Source organism: Ananas comosus, linkage group 3, assembly GCF_001540865.1.
Source record: "Ananas comosus cultivar F153 linkage group 3, ASM154086v1, whole genome shotgun sequence".
Taxonomy (NCBI): Eukaryota; Viridiplantae; Streptophyta; class Magnoliopsida; order Poales; family Bromeliaceae; genus Ananas; species Ananas comosus.
Genome location: NC_033623.1, coordinates 11,175,755 through 11,192,638, shown reverse-complemented (window position 1 = coordinate 11,192,638; position 16,884 = coordinate 11,175,755). Strand labels below are relative to the sequence as shown.

The window sequence follows — 16,884 nt, the reverse complement described above, 5'->3', positions numbered from 1 at the left end:
GTAACACATTCTTGTGCTGGAACTTCATATACTTTCCTCTAGATGACTATGTTTTCAAAGACAAATGCATCCGGTGGAAACGAGATATATCAAAGGATGGAAGAAGCCGAAGATTCCTTGCATGACTTAATAATCTCCCTTCCTAGTTACACTCTTCGTTTTCCACATCTCCATCCAATAAGTGTAATCGAAGAGATTAGACCTAATGGGACATTATGAAAAAATAATCTCAGCGCTGCTTACGTGCTTGATGGAGATTAACTAAGTCACATGCATGGAAATGAGAGGTAATTAAGTAATTAACTGGTGAGAGAGAGAGAGATTTAACCCATTGAACTTGTGTGCTTGTCGACACTTGCGCCCATGACCTTACGGAACTGATCAGCAGACTTAGAACTATTATATTTTGTAATCGAAAAGATTAAGCTACTAGAAAGAGCCAAATAAGAGGATTAACACAAAGATTGTAGTAAGGATAGAAGGACATTTTTATTTTCTCTTCTCTTGGTATTGGTTGAAAACTGAAATGTCTCATTTATATCCACCATCAAGCTACAAATCTTGTATCTTTGCATCTAATTAATACACTTTACATATCAATAAAAACTGAAAATGATAAGCCAAGACACTCTCTTTCTTGGCTCTAGCTAATTGTTAATTGGTGCAAACACAATATCAAAGTTGAACTAATGCATTTTAAACATGTTCGAATTAACCATGGACAATAGATCTTCTAACGCATGCCTATAATAATTTATTATTACGCTTACTTTGTTGATTTAAACAATCAAGCTGTCCGTAGTGTTTTCACCAGATACAAGTGAAAAAGTGCATTGCAAATGCACCAGACAAATATTAATTAAAAGGGTTCAAATTTGTCACACCAGAATTCAAGTCATGCTCAAATGATGCAATGCAAATTACGGATGAGTAAATTTTTAAATTAAATTATACTGTACATTCCAAAGCTAACATGTTTATTAAAATTTAAGATAACTTTAGATTTTGCTGCATTACATATATTAGATTAGATTTTTAATGGTACACTTTTACAATGATTAATGAAGTTTGCATAACCAAACTTTTTTGTTCTCACAATTCCATAAACTTTTGCCACTCTTCTAAATAGGCCTTAGAATTTACATTAATTGTAGCTTATATCAATCAATTTTGGACAAGAATATGATATCCTTAATCATTGTAAAGTTAAAACTCAAGAAGTTGACACACAATGCTAAACAAAGAGGTGCATGCTATATGAAAAATCGAGTTTGTATTCTCAAATTGCTGGTCGATCAATAAGTTATTATGAGATTAGTTGCATCCTATTTAATTGAAGAGGATGCTTTGCTTTATCCTTACTTGGACAATTTGTTACCAACACAAAAACATAGTTATTGTTAGAACTAAAACCGAGAAGATCTAGTTCGTCAGATGCGAAAATACCAAAAGAGATCCGAAAAAGAGAGAAAAAAAATAAAGCACACAATATTTACGTAGTTCGGTCAACGGCTTACGTCCACGGGTGAATACGGGGCAGAGATCTTTATTATAATTAAAGTGGTGTACACAATATACCTCTCTCATAAAATCCTAATCTTAAAAAATACACCCATATTCCCTCTCTCATCTTCCGCACTAAATCAATAGCAGAAATGGTATATTTATAATAGTGGTTAAATCCTAATACGATTAGGAATACAAACCCACTAAGATTAGGAATATCTCAATAAAATTAGGCATAATCTAAACTTAACTTAATGAGATAATCAAAATAGAATAGGGATAGAAAACCTTGCGTACTAGAATTCGAGACATATCTAACAGTTATCTAGTAAAGAGAGAGAAGGAAATCAATCTACCTAACCTACCTCCACCCTTACTAAATCAAGAAAAATTAATATACATCATTCCATCATGAATTAAAAGACAGAATTATCTCTCTAAATTCTCTTTCCCTATTTCTCTTCTTTTTTCCTTTTTCTTTTCTTTTCTTTTCTTTTCTTTTTTTTGAAGAAGTGTTAGATAAATAGAACTTAATATTGACAACTAAGGACAAAGCTGAACCAAAAAACGGAAATGGAGTTAGGTAGCTGCCCACATGTTCTGGATGATCTGAATCACTGTCTTTGTCTTTGATTGATAATGATATATGTCGGATATTCATGAAGTGACTGTTGATACAGTGTGAGGTATGGAAGATGATGGGCCATGTGATTATGAACTCAATGAAGTTGCAACAACTTGCCCCACATGGTGCCCTCATTTCACTTTAAACAAAACGAAGAAAGGAAGAAAAAAAAAAAAAAAATTTTGATCCCATTTTTTTTACATGTGGGTCGATAGCTACAGCTACAGGGAGCATATAAACAGTTGATATTTCAGAGAGCAAAAAAGAATATGTAGGTAGTTCCTGTAATTCATTGGTGCTCTCTGCACAATCCGGATAAATTATTGATTGGCCTCTATACTTTTTATTGAATTATTCTTTTCAATCTAAACTGAAATAAAGTAATAAACTAGTCACATTTACCCAAAAAAAAAAAGAAAAGAAAAGTTTCAACTGTTAGGAGCTAAAGTATGTATCGTTCGTGTTAAGATTCAGAGACTAAAATCTTTAAGTTAAAATTATGCAGATTCTAACTGATTCACATTTTCAGTTAAGTTTGAAATTCTAAATGACATAAACGAAGTGGGTAGCATGCTTATATACAGAACTTATCTAAGTTATAAACTATTTTTAAGTTGGTTATCCATCTATCAAAATTTTGATTTTATTATCCAAGCTTTCAATTTGTTTGATTAGGTTAGTTAACGATATGTTGACTTCAAATTTTAAATACGTCATTTATCTTTACGGTTTTTTATTTATATATTTTATGTAATTTTTATAACTATAAATTCATTAAAATAAATAATTAGCTTAAATTTTAAAGTCAAAAGTAGCGTTAACTGACTCAAATTAAATAAATTAAAAAGTTGGAAAATAAAATTAAAATTTTGAAAGGCTGGATAGCCCATTCAAAATTGATCATAGCTCTGGATAAGTTTTGTACGTTTTTACCTTTAGAGTTTAGTTAGTCGGAACAATTAATCAAATTAATTTAATTTAATTTAAATTTGATCAGTAATTAATCATCAAATTCGATTACTCTATCAGCTAATACAAAAATTATACTTGTTAATATCATCACTCACATGCTATATATATGAAAATTGAATAATGATCAATACAATTTCTAGTTTGTTTTTTTTTCCTTTTTTTTATATATACACGCTTCTAACAGAAAAAACTTTAATTTGCATCTATGTAAGGTTGATAAACATTATCTGGACTCACCCATACCATTGCCCAACTCTGCACAAACTTAAAGGTGTATAGTATACGTACAAGAAGTTCACATAAATACCCTTCATAAGGCATGTACTGAACCCGAAATACCAATTTGTCAGGGGTATGTGCATAATTTTACAAAATTATTGGGGACAAATCTTATTATTATTATTATTCCGTAGGCCCATGTGAGTGGGCTTTCTATACACATCGCCACGGCCCAAGTTCTAGGGATCCAACCAATACAATAACTTTATATGGGCTTCAAATTGGCCCTTGACATGTTTTTCACATGGTCAACATGGGCCAGACACTTGCCAATGGACCATTTTTTATTATGAATAGCCTAAAAACCCGCAAACCCGCCCCCCGTGTGCACTATTTTGGGCTAGAACCCGGATCTTTTTATTTTTAACGTAAAGATATAATAACAAAATTTTATTTTTTATATTATTCAAATTTAATTAAAGTCATCATATTGTCCTTGATTATAGTTTATCTCTCATCTCAAGTCATGTGTGGCCGTAACGGAGTTACTTATCATCGAATTCTAGATGTTTTCAATCACGACTTATCAATCTTTTTTGACATTTTGGAGTACGTGCATAATGCCAAATGTTTCTGTACTAATAATATATAAAGACAGCATTACTGTAGTAGGTCTCTTCAATTTGGGGGAAAAAAAATTGATCTGCGGAACATTTTTATCTCAAGATCACACATGCACTTAAGCCGATTTGACGAACTAAATAGATTTGATGAACTCACCCGAGTATATTATTTGAATTGGAGAGCCCTGCAGTGTACACAATGTGGGGCTCCCCGAACCAAGGGTTCGAAAATTCGACGAGTCTATTTGGCACGCTGCAGATAAAGATTTTCCCACTAACCAAAAAGCAACTCAAACAAAAAGCACCTTTTGTGGTTGTTTTTATCAAGAGGCTAGCAGAGCATGATTGCTAAAGAAGATCATGATAACTGCCACAATAAGCAACATTATATAAAGCAAGCACGAGGAGAAAGAGGGGAAAAAAAAAAAAACTCATTATTAGGCAAATACATATCAAACTTTTAAATTTTGATTTGATTATTCAATCTTTTAATGTATTTGACTTTAGTCCGTCAACTGTAATTTAACTTTAAAATTTTAAGCTAATTACTTTAATTTAATAAATTTATAGTTGCAATGATTGTATTAAATATACTAACTAAACTTATAAAAATAAATGGTGCATTCAAAAATTTAAAGATATAGTACCGTGAGTGACTCAAATCTTCAAATTATTATTTTTTAAAAATCAAATTCATGAAAGGGCAGGGGACACAGCCACGAGGGCATTTATTATTACAACAAAGGGATCTACCGTGGCCATGTGGATTCAAATACAAAATTTGACGAAAACAGTACACGGATAAAAGTTACTATGCCTTTTTATGACTACAGGCGCTCGAAAGGACACGAATGGTGGGGCCACATCTGTGATGTTGTCCAGTGGTGGAATTCACATGCCTCGAACCTGTTTTTAGCACTATTGTATCCAACATTTTCCTTGTTAAAGAGTTTTCCACATAAAAGAATGATAATCATCATTGGTATTTACAGAACACATAAATCTCTTAAATTATCACTGAGCAACAAATATATATTTAGCTATGCAACAAAATGATTTATCTGAACTTTGTCCTCTAGACAACTTTAAAAAAGAAAATGCCCAGTTGATAAAATTATGGCTTCGATTTTCGACTGCGATACTTCGAAAATTTCAGATTCCAAAAGTCCCAGTTGTAATGCCAGAAGCATATGAATCTTTTATTAAACAAAAACAACAAGCCAAAAGAATAATCACTCCAAATCATTTACAATTTGCTGAAACCTGCAGTGCCCAGTTACTCAGCTTACAAAGGATTGTGAATCTCACCAATTCCTATCCATATAATTGTTTGAATCTTAGACACAGCACAACCATTCAGATTGTGGATGAAGAAAGAAGAACCAACAGTTGACATTTCCATCCTTTTGGTCTGAGGAAAGAACTTTTGAATTTTCATCTAGCAACCATTCAATTGAAAAGCATTATCTTCTATCTAAACATACAAGAATCACAAAAACATGCCAGAACAATACCATTACTTAAGAATAGCCAATCGATAAATCCTCAGGGAATTTCATAGCTTGTAAGCTGATTCACAAATTCTAAAATGTATTATGTATAACTGAAACTGAAATGCAAGATAAAATTACGTTTTACTGACGAATCCATCATCAGAAAGACGCATTTTAGCAAGCATTGTAGGAACATACCTTTCTTCAGTATAATATGGAACTGAGTTGGTCTCAGTCTTATAATGTCGTCAATGATCAGTAAAAACTAAAAAAAAGAAAAGTTTTAAAAAGAAGATGATAAATTCATATTGCAGAGTCACTTGACATATAGCAGCAAAATATTTTACAAGTAGTCAAACAAATCGACTAATAACAGCTAAAAATCAGACACAAAAGAATGATCTGTCCTTCCAGAACCCAAACTGAAAACAAATGGGCCGAATCCAAGTAACACAACGAAACATATGGTCTGAAAAAAAGGAAAAAAAAACAGCAGCTGGAATTCCGGTCTGAATTAATCTTTGACCAAAATCCACCCAATTAAGTCATAATTTCGAAGGAACTGGAAATTTTACGTGAACGTTGCGATTGCAACCAAGAACAGCATCAAAATGACAAATTTTCCCTCGGCGTAGATAATTCCGGAAGACGACTTTACCCTGTGGTGTGGTACTTGTTCTCTGAAAAGATATAGAAATTGATCCAAGTATCAGAATAATGCTTCGAGTACTAAAATTGCATGGAGATTTAGAAAAGAGATGGTAATATCAGAGAACATACTTCTGATACTTTTGAAGGAGGCCGCAATACAACGCGTTGCCAGGAATCGGCAATTCTGTTTTGTTCGTATCTTCTGGATTTACAACTCTTACATACACTTCCTGCCCGAGATACCAAGTATCAAGATTTTGGGCGCGCACATTCCAGATGCCCACATTGTCCAATGAAACTAGGATGGCCGTCCATGCGCCAGGGAAAACCTGATCATTTCACACACCAATGCTACCAGAGTTAAAACTGCTCTGTAACATTTTCGCAGTTATTGGAAAAGAAATCCGCATTTAGTCCATGAATTCACCAACAAGCACAAGTAGAATTTCCTACCCCAGCTAGATTAAGTACATCGATCTGTATTTATTAGAAAAGAAACAATAGCAAACTAGCCAACCTGTGTCGTGCAGCGTGCGACTCCATCCCCTTTGTTATACGTTCCTCTACTATCCTCCGTCCACTCCCCGTAGTCCATTCTGCGATGAATAGAAACACATGGATAGAAAGAAGAGAGGGAAGAATAAATTTCTGCACGAATCCGCAAATGCAAAAAGTTCGATTTTTCTTCATACCCGACAACAAAAAACGCATATCCGTCCATGTGGTAAGTCTGAACATTGGTATCGTTGTTCTGAAATATGATTTCCATAAACCCCCTGTAGGTGCCGTTGATAACAGATCTTGCAAGCTTTGGTGATCCCTTGAGCGGCCTCGTGGGGAAATCGAGTGTGTAAACTCCCTTCACCGTATACTGGTCGGCGAGCCTGAGTGGCGTTTCCGGCGGAGAGTAAGAAATCCCATTAAGCGTCGCTCGACGCTCCCCGTTGATCATCACTGGGGGCTCATTTCTCAATAAGTACTGCTGCGTCACATTGATCGAAGCGTATCTGAAAGATCCTTGAGGATTAGGACGTGCAGCGCCAGCGCTTAAATTCCACCTAATTAGTTACAAAAAGAGTCTTATTAGCATGGAATTTCCGATAGAAGCCGTTATAAAGAGGCCAATTTACAGATCTCTTACAATAAATTCTATAACAATTTTTTTCAGTAACCAATAAAGCAGGCATAACTAACTAGTATGTTGAACGACATTCGCTACTGCACTTGGACTGTAAGAAAAATAATATACAGAAAATATCAAGTCAAAGAAAACAAGTAAGGAGAAATATGATAATTCAAATTGCGTGAACACGTGAATGTATTGATGGGTACTTATGCAAACATACCTGATAGATCTTGCTTGATTCATCGAATACGTCTTATCATATAAATCTTGCGGGGGGTCGGGAAGAGGACCGGATGCTTTGCCTCTGGAGTTAGAGTAACGCAGGATGGCGACACCGGTGACTCTTCGCCAAAGCGACTCATTCACGAACCTCGCACTCGCCACAATGTAGTAGTCACTGCTCGCATTTTGGTCCATCGTGACCAAAAACGAGTACGATTGCCCGACATGGATATCAAGGTTGGTGTAGTTCTGCTGCACGGTGTACGATCCTTCCGTCTCGACGAGAAGCATGTTGTGGTTCTGGATTCTGAGGTTTAGGCTGGTGGAGATGCCCACATTGTGCACACGGAACCGATATGTTCTGCCTGCTCGAATGCCCCACATTTTGCTTCAGTAAATCGAAGCAGCAAAATAACAACTTCGGACTGATCGATCCAATATTACGATCTTGTAAAAGAATAGCAGGTAATTACCGGGATGAACATTGATGGTCTCATAATCAATACCGGCGGGAACGAGAGTCTTATTGTACCGATACGGGCCCTTGCCATTTATCAGGACGCCATCGGGCATCCCGAGGCTTTTCCCGTCATCCAGCGCCTTTCGCAGATCCTAAATAAATAAGAATATAAGATAAAACTTCTCTCCGCTGAACTACTTTTAACTGGACATCCGTATCGAATTCGACCGACCTTGTGGTCCTTGTTGTACCAATCGCCGATGAAAACGGTGAAGTCGCCATCGGGCTTGTCGAAGGGCACGGCGATGACGTCGCGGTTGTTGACGATGATGCCGCCGTACCCGCCGGCGGCCCGGTGGAAGTTCAAGGAGGGGAAGTAGAAGAAGCTGCCGATCTGGTCCTTCACCTGGAACTGGTAAGTCCAGTTCCAGCCGGACGGGATCGGGCAATTCGTGCCGAGCACCCCGTCCTGCCAGCAATTCTTGCGGTGCTGGATCCCGTTCCTGCGCAACAACAATGAGATCGAATACGGCCGCGGGCGCGGGCGCCGCGAAAAGAGAGTAAAAGAAGTAGCAGAGTAAGAATATGGAATGTAACATGCCAAGTAATGAGAAGAGGCTCGTCGAGGTCGTTGAGGACGTTGACCACAACGTTCCAGTTGGTGCTGACGTTGACTATGGGGCCGGGGAATTGACCATTGACTCCTATCACCTGCTACCAACCAACAAAATGCACCCGAAAAATCTCCCAAAATGAGGCAAAGTCGATTTAGAGGTTACCTCCTCATCCTTTTTTTTTCGGTTTTTTTTTTAACTTTTTTTTTTTTCCGATTATGTTGGGAATGTGCAGGAGTAACATGCATGGCCAGAGATCGGAGGGTGCTTTTAGGATCCAGATGCAGATTAAAGTAAGGCGAAAATAAGTAGCGAAAAAAATTGTAACAAGAATCTGGAATAAAGCTAGCTAATTATTCCCAAGAATTAAAGGAAAAAATAAAGAAATCTATAAAAAAAAAAAAAAGTAAAAAAAAAAAAAAAGAAAAGAGGAAAAGGGACCTGTTGCTTGACGCCGAGAGGGGCGGCGGAGACGTAGGAGACGTCCCAGTCGAAGTAGGCGTAGGGGTCGCCCGCGGAGGTGGGCCCCACCAGAAGCAACAGCGACGCGAAAACGGCGAGCGCAGTAGAAGTCGGCGCCGGAGCCGACCTCGTCGCCGACATTCTCTCAAAAGGTGCTTTACGATGAAAAAAAAACAGAAAGAAAGAAAAAGAATTGAAGGGGGAGAGATGTAGGAAAGTGCGGGTCTCGCTCTTTGTGCTTATCTTTAGCAGATCACATTATACCAATGAGCGAGTACTGCTTAATTTGCTGTGGTTGGTATGGGAGATTATTGAAGCGGGGGGAGACAGATGATGACGATGATGAAAGAAGAGTGGGAGTGGCAGACTGGCAGTACTGCACCGCACAATTGGTATTCGGTAGTGTTGCCTGCTGCAGTGCTGTGTGCGTGGCCCGCTTGCTCCTTTGGATGGCTGTTCATTTGCTAGACACCGCGGCGCGGTTCTTCGGGTGAAATGAAACCGCATTGGATCCCATCTTTCATCTTTGTGTGGGTTTTTTTTTTTTTTTTTAAGTTTCCTTTTTAAAAAAAATTTTGGGGGGGTCTATAACTGTAATATCTGAAATAAAATAAAATGACATATTTGTTTTTATAAAATTTTAATTATCAAATATATTTTTTGACTAATTATTTTTAGCACGTATGACTAACAGCTTAATAGTTGGTACATAAAATTTTATATTTCTAACTCAGTTTATTTTTACATAATGAATAAAACAAATAACTCACTATCTTTTTCTCAATATATATACACTGACTACGTACACAATTAATAAAATAATTTATACGGGCAACAATCTTTTTTTTTTCTTCGTAAATTATTATTTGAGAGAAAGGTGTTGTGTCGAGGTGAAGCCTCATTTTGAGTCGATTTCATGTTCAAAGTTTCGGGTTACTGGATGCATGTTTTGAAACCCAATCGAGTAGGTTCTGGAACCATCTCATCTTTCGGAACCTACGGAGCACGCTCCAGAGAACCCAAACATGGTGCACGCTGATCTACGAGTCAAGTTCCGGAACTCAGGAATTAGGTTACAGAACATGACACTTGAAAAAGTGCCAGAAGTGTCATGTTTCCAAACACATTGTTTAGGCTCTAAAATCTAGGTCCATAATGAGCAAATTGAATGCAGTTCCACTTCGAATCGGTCTAATCTTGTGCTTTAAGATTAGAAATGGTACATGATCATCTTGTGGAAGATTTTTAAGCAGTGTTCGACGGTTACAAGTGAATTGAGGTGCTTTGATGAACGGTGATGATATTTTCCATTTAGTTTTGGTTTGAAATTTTATAAACAGTATAATCCATATTTAGGGGTCTAAAGCGTCATTATAAAATGCCGAGTCGAGAGCGAAATTGTGGGAGAGCTCTGTGAAATATATCCAAACTGCTCCTTATACTTTATGCCGTGAATTAATCAGATTAAGAAATTATTATAGTCATCGACTGTCCCTAAAACAAGTGGCAAAGGATTTGATGGTTGATATTCGAGACCCAAGTTCGAATCCTAATTAATTCACATTTCAAGCTAAGTTTATTTCTAAATGAAATAAACGAAGCGGGTAGCGTGCTATCTGTCTCTCAAAAAAAAGAAATTATTATAGTCTTGTTCTTTTTATTGCTTTATTATTCCCATGCTTGTTTTCTCGATTGTTCTTGTCAAGTTCGCTCTGCATAATATCCAATTTTTTTGTTGCCCTCTTGTACCACGAGGGTTTGAGATGTACTCGGTCGTTACTTCTCGTCCAATTTCTTCTGAAAATGGCAAGCTATTTGTTTCATTTTTTTTTAAAAAAAAAAAATGAGCTGAACTAAAAATGTACAGAAACTAAATTTCGAAATTTAAAATCTCGAATACCAACCATCAAGCTCGTAACTAACTATAATAGGCTCAATCAATTATAAGGACAACATTATTAGTGACTTACAAGTCACAACTTCATACCCACATTAAATCGTTTCCAATATAGGCTGCATGTATCGACTGTCTCTAGAGCAAATGAAAAAGGGTTTGATGATTGGTACCCGAGGTCCCAAGTTCGAATCCTATTTGATTCACATTTTTATCTAAGTTTATTTCTAAATAAAATAAACGAAGCGAATAACGTGCTACCTATCTCTCAAAATATATATATATATATATATATATAGGCTGCATGTTGCATAAGCGCATCATATTTTAACGCACTACTTAATTTTAATACAATCATCTGAATTCTAAATGAACTAAGGATACGGATTGAAAATAGAGATTGAATGTTTGCAATTCGATAAAGATGCGATAATTTGGAGATGCACAAGGTGCAGGCAATAAAGGGAAGAATGATGAGAACATATTCCGTTATTGTTATAAGAAAAGCAGGAAAGATTTTATTCGTTTAATGTAAAAATATATTAAAAAAATCAAGAGAAAGAGGAAAAAAAATAAAATATACAAATATTTAAAAGATTCGGTTACTGGCTATATTTATAGACAAAAATGGAGCAGAGATTGTAATTATAATCAAAATAAAGCAAAAAATATGTCTTTTTTATGAAACTCTTGTTTCAAAATATGTATCATATTTTTTTACATTCGTCGCATCAAATTAATGAAATAAACAGTATATTTATATTAAAAATTAAAATCTCGTAGGCTTAAAAATAATTTCAATAAGATTAAACATAATTTAAGCTTAACTTAATGAAATAATCAAAGCACAATTTAATGCAGTTGGCTTACCATAGTCTAACCCATTTACTGATACCTTAATAGCACATGCAGCTAATGAGTACAAAAGTGATTTTTTTTTTTTGTTTATTAAAGAATAAACAAAGAGCTACTGTTTATTTCGGTTGGCTTCAGTTGAATACAATAATTCTCGTTTTGCAGGGGTCACCATCTAATGAAAAAAGTTTTTTCTTTTTTTTTTAAGAGATATATAGTATCTTTACTGGCTTCTTTTATTTTTTTAAAATAAATTTAGCCGAAAATATGAACCAATTATATTTCAAATTTAAAACTTCGGATATCAACTATTAAACTTCACTTGCGATACAGACGGTCAATAGATTTTTTTCTTGATCGCATGTTTTAATGGAATTGCTAATTTAATTGTTTCGCAGTTTTGATGGCATATACTGCAAATAATATGTAATGCGGATGATGTAGGCATGGATATATGAAGTAGCTGGGTTGGCCAAATTTGGTCAAAATTGTCAATTAAAACCTATCTGATGTAATTCAAATTTGAGTTCAATAAAGTGATCATAAATTTGCGCTTAGGCATTCATTTTGGACGTGTTGTCTCATTTTTGAAGTAATTTTTTTTGAGCCGGACATTTTGGGCTGAATTGACAAAATTTTATTGTTTTGACAAAATTTTAGGAATTTTTATCTTATCTTGTTTTTGCTATATGTGAATCTGAATTCGATAGGATTTTTGCATTCATCCAAGTTAGACAAGAATTACAACAAATTATATTTTTATTTTTCACTATTTTTAAAAAGTTTTATACGACAAGTCTATGTAAGGTTCTACGGTTGATGTAATTGCAGATTTTTTTTTTTGTTTGAGAGAGAGGTAGCATGCTATCCGCTTCGTTTATTGTATTTAGAAATAAACTTAGCTAGAAATGTGAATCAACTAGGATTTGAACTTGGGTCACGGATACCAACCACCAAGTCCTTTGCCACTTGCTCTAGGGACAGTCAATAACATCAGTATTGTATTGAAGGCATAATTGCAGATTTTTGAAGTTTAAGGGCTTGGTGGTTGGTACCCGAGGTCCCAAGTTCGAATCCTAGTTTATTCACATTTTCAACTAAGTTTATTTCTAAATAAAATAAACGAAGCGGGTAGCGTGCTACCTATTTCCCAAAAAAAAATAAAAATAAAAATAAAATAAAATAATAGCAGCTTGCTCTCCAAAGAAATTCTTTCATTCCTCTCTTTTTTTGTGTTTCTCCATCTTAAGTCGCTTAGCATTTATAACTGCGCTATCTTATAAGATTTCAAATAAAAATTTTATAAAATTCTTTAAACTTTAATAATTAAGCATGAGAATTAGAATCTCTTTTTTAATATATCATGATAGAAAAAATTAATTTTTTATGCTTGAAGCTTTATAAAATTATATACAATCAAATGCGAGCATTTGTGAAACAAAAAATAGTGTAATTTTCATATTGTGAAAATGGTCGAAAATTGAAATTCTTGCGGTTTGATTGTAAGTTTTTGGTGACATATAGCTAAAATAACTGTGTAACTAACTAGTAACTTCAACTAAAAAGATGGACGAATTTAATTAATTGATAAAATTTAGAGAGGGTTCAATTTCCAAAGCTAAAAGTTGAGATACAAATTTCCAAAATAAAATTGTAAAATAAAATTAAAAAATAGTAATTATCGTAAGAGTTAAGTAATTATACTTTTAAATTATTTTTTATGACGAAACATTCAATATGATGACTGACTTTGTTGGAAACGACCTACTGTATTAGAACTAACGAAGCCGAAATTTAGGTTTTAGATAATTTCAATAGCGTAAATTACGTGCAAAAAAATCGTACGTCAAATTAATATTTTCTCATAAAAAGTAATTTAAAAATGTGTAAGCATAGTAATAGTACTTTTATTTTAGTACAATATTGGTGTTAAATTTAAGCCGCGCACACTACGCACAGCGGAGCCGAGCTGTACGAGGGACGGGACAACCGCAAATGCAGCGGCGCATTTCCATCCTGGTGGTTTGTGCAGGGGGCGCCAGCGAATCGCCAGGTGGAGACAGTTAATTGGTGGGGACCGCAACGGATCGGGTGCAACGCAGCAAACACGGTCCGACCACGAAAACAGCGAATACGTGTACACGCGTCGGATGAGTATTCGTCGAGTTCAGTGTTCTGTGTTGGGAAAAGAGGCGGTGAGCACGTGGGTTCGTCAGAGCGGCACGTGCCGCGTCGACAGCAACGTGGGCCCATTATGAACGCCCCTCTCGGCCCACCCACGTGCTATTGGGCCGCCCCTGAAAGAGTTTAGGATCAGATTTAAATAAAAATAAAAATATACAAATTTTACCTGAATTATAAGCCATTTTGAATCAGCTATGCAATATTTTTAAATTTAATTTTACTATGCATCCTTCCATTTATTTGATTTGAGTCGATCAATAATAATTTGACTTCAAAATTTAAACTAATTTTGCTCACGTTCACGAATTTATACTTGCTAGAATTGCACGAAGTATACTATTAAACTTATAAAAATAAACAGTAAACTTAAATTTGAAAACTAAATGGTTGTTGACTGATTCAAATTAAATAAATTAAAAGGTTGGATAGCTAATTAAAAAGAGTTTATAGTTCAAGTAAGTTATGTATGTTTTTACTTTTTCTTAATAATTATTTGGTAAAAAATATTGAGAACTTACTGGAGCTAAGTATTTTGATTCAACTGCCTAGCTTTCTAAAATTTTAATTTATTATTTGATCTTGTAATTTATTTGATTTAATCAGTTCACGCTTTTGCCAATAAAAAATTTAAGCTAACTAATTGTTTATTTTAATAAACATAGCGTTGCATGAATTGTACAAAATATACGAATTGAACGAGCAAATTAAGATGACACATTCAAATTTCTATGTTAAAAAGTTACTAATTAGCTAAAGTTAAATATAGTAAATTATTAGTTAACAAAATTAAAATTTTTAAAGATTACATAGTCAAATCAAAATAAACGATAGCTGAGATAAATTCTATACAATTATTTTTTGAGAGAGATAGGTAGCATGCTCTCTGTTTCGTTTATTTCTTTTTAAAAATAAACTTAGTTAGAAATGTGAATCAATAAGGATTCAAACTTGAAATCTCAGATATCAACCATCAAGCACTTTACCACTTGCACTAGGGACGGTCGGCAATTCTGTACAACTTTACCTAATTATTTATCACAATACCATTAAAGTGTTAAATTGGAGAAGAAACCTTTATATATATATATATATAGAGAGAGAGAGAGAGAGAGAGAGAGAGAGAGAGAGAGTTGAGTTGAAGTACTATTGGTAGTAAATGAGCTTCAAAGCTACCCATTTGTTTTCGATGATGGAGTCTCAAAATCGACGATCAGCACCATTTAACATGATCTATATCACTTGAATCATCTAAAATCAAATTTTATACTTTTTCGATATTGATCTCTTATCCATCAAATAGACACAAAAATGAACGGCTGAGAATAAATATCCTTTAAAACGTGATGATATGAATTTTATAATCAAGATCGAAAGTATAGAAATTGTTCTAAATAGTTTAAAAAATTTTCTAATCAAAATTCAATTGATTTGAATACCATTACACCGTTAAACGAAAAAACGTTTCATATCAACCATTAAAATTACAAATTTTGAAACTCTTTAATTATTAGATCAATGATATCGAAAAGTTTTGAAATTTGGTTTCTACATATTTCAAGTGGTATAAATCATATTTAACGATGCTGATTGTCAGTTTGGAGGCTCCATCATCGAAAACAAATGGGTGACAACGAATCCCGTTTGCTACAAATAGCATTCCAGCTTAATTATATATATATATATATAGAGTAGGGCTAGAATACTTGTAAAAGTATCATGGGGGTGATACTTGTGTGTTTTTAGCCCTTGGATGGAGAGATGTGAGGTTGAGATGATGGTGGTAGGTGGTGGTAGGTGGTGGTAGGTGGAATAGTGTTTAATCCAAGAGCTATTAATTATCAAAAAGTAGATCCAATGGCGAAAAACACACCAGTATCACTTGGGTGATACTTGTAAAAGTATTCTAACCCTACTCTATATATATATATATATATATATATACACACACACACACCAATGCTCTGCTAGGAACTACAGTTGTTGAAATGTGGGTGCAATGTGGCACGTTTATGTTATTAAAGCTGCTTATTCTTACACATAGGGACCTCAATGAATACGGATACTCGAGATTTTGCTCAAATCTAAATTCGAATGGGTGGGCTTAATCGATGCTAACGGGTAAGGTTTAACTATAAGTGTAAAAAATAAAAATCCAATGGGTTCGGATTTAGTTTCTGAGTTTTGATTTGTTTGGCAGGCTCAGTTTTGATTATTGATTTTCAAAGCTTAATTGTTCCGGATTTTGATTCGAAATTTGATTTTGGCCATCAGGTTCGATCGGGTTCAAGTTTCCAAAACATGCTCCAATCTGACTCATTGACATCCCAATTTCCATAAGTAGGTCTACTCTAATAAAGGGCCTATTTGATATTATAGATTTTGAAATTTGAAACCTTGACTTCGAGAAAGTCGTAGACGGTGGAATTTGTTTGCAATATCATCCAACCTTTTCCTCATAATTATATAGAGATCGGCCTTTCGACTTTAGTGAAGTGGGAGGCGAAGTTGAGTTTATGAAACTCGCAAGCTCTTCACTGTCCATCTAAGTTCTCGCTTTCAAATTAATAGTCCCAAAACTTTTTGGGAAAAAAAAAAAGAAAAGAACTGTTTGATATGGATAGTGGGCTTGGGCTTCGTCATTTGGGCTTTTACGAATAGGGCTCCACCTTAAAAATAGGCCCCCAACCTTACAAATTTAGTTGTTGGGGCCAAAGAGACCACTAATATTTTCAAATTTCAAGTTCTTCGATAATTTATGGAAATTATATTTATTCCGTTTCCAATGCATCGTTTACGTGCACAGCAGTAGCTACGTACTTTGCTTATTTGTGGGTGTTGATTTTCTTATTCTCCATGCTTCATGTTACTTTACACGCATTTCCCAAATTTATAATTTAGACTTTTTGTTGCGATAAAAAAACTAAAATAAGCTTTCGAATATAACTGCTATTATATTTTGTCGACTATCTTATCATTGA

General features: G+C 34.7%; 1 protein-coding gene across 2 annotated transcripts; it reads right to left on the bottom strand.

Moving 5' to 3' along the window:
- LOC109707019 (monocopper oxidase-like protein SKU5) lies at positions 5,720-9,321 on the bottom strand. Of its 2 annotated transcripts, XM_020228060.1 has the most exons (10): positions 8,953-9,321; positions 8,499-8,608; positions 8,130-8,400; positions 7,911-8,049; positions 7,436-7,802; positions 6,782-7,147; positions 6,607-6,685; positions 6,219-6,418; positions 6,099-6,118; positions 5,720-6,054 (listed from the first exon to the last, which is right to left on the bottom strand). In XM_020228060.1, the coding sequence occupies exons 1-10, from the start codon at positions 9,112-9,114 to the stop codon at positions 5,984-5,986; spliced, it is 1,785 nt and encodes a 594-aa protein (XP_020083649.1). In that variant the 5' UTR covers positions 9,115-9,321; the 3' UTR covers positions 5,720-5,983. The 2 variants fall into 2 exon arrangements, with proteins under 2 accessions (XP_020083649.1, XP_020083648.1); XM_020228059.1 differs by having other exon boundaries at positions 5,720-6,118.

Coding starts and splice junctions, on each gene's coding strand:
- LOC109707019 (XM_020228059.1), bottom strand. CDS start 9,114: ATGTCGGCGACGAGGTCGGCTCCGGCGCCGACTTCTACTGCGCTCGCC. Junction 8,401..8,498: donor GAGCCTCTTCTCATTACTTG/GCATGTTACATT, acceptor GTTGTTGCGCAG/GAACGGGATCCAGCACCGCA. Junction 6,686..6,781: donor TATGCGTTTTTTGTTGTCGG/GTATGAAGAAAA, acceptor TATTCATCGCAG/AATGGACTACGGGGAGTGGA.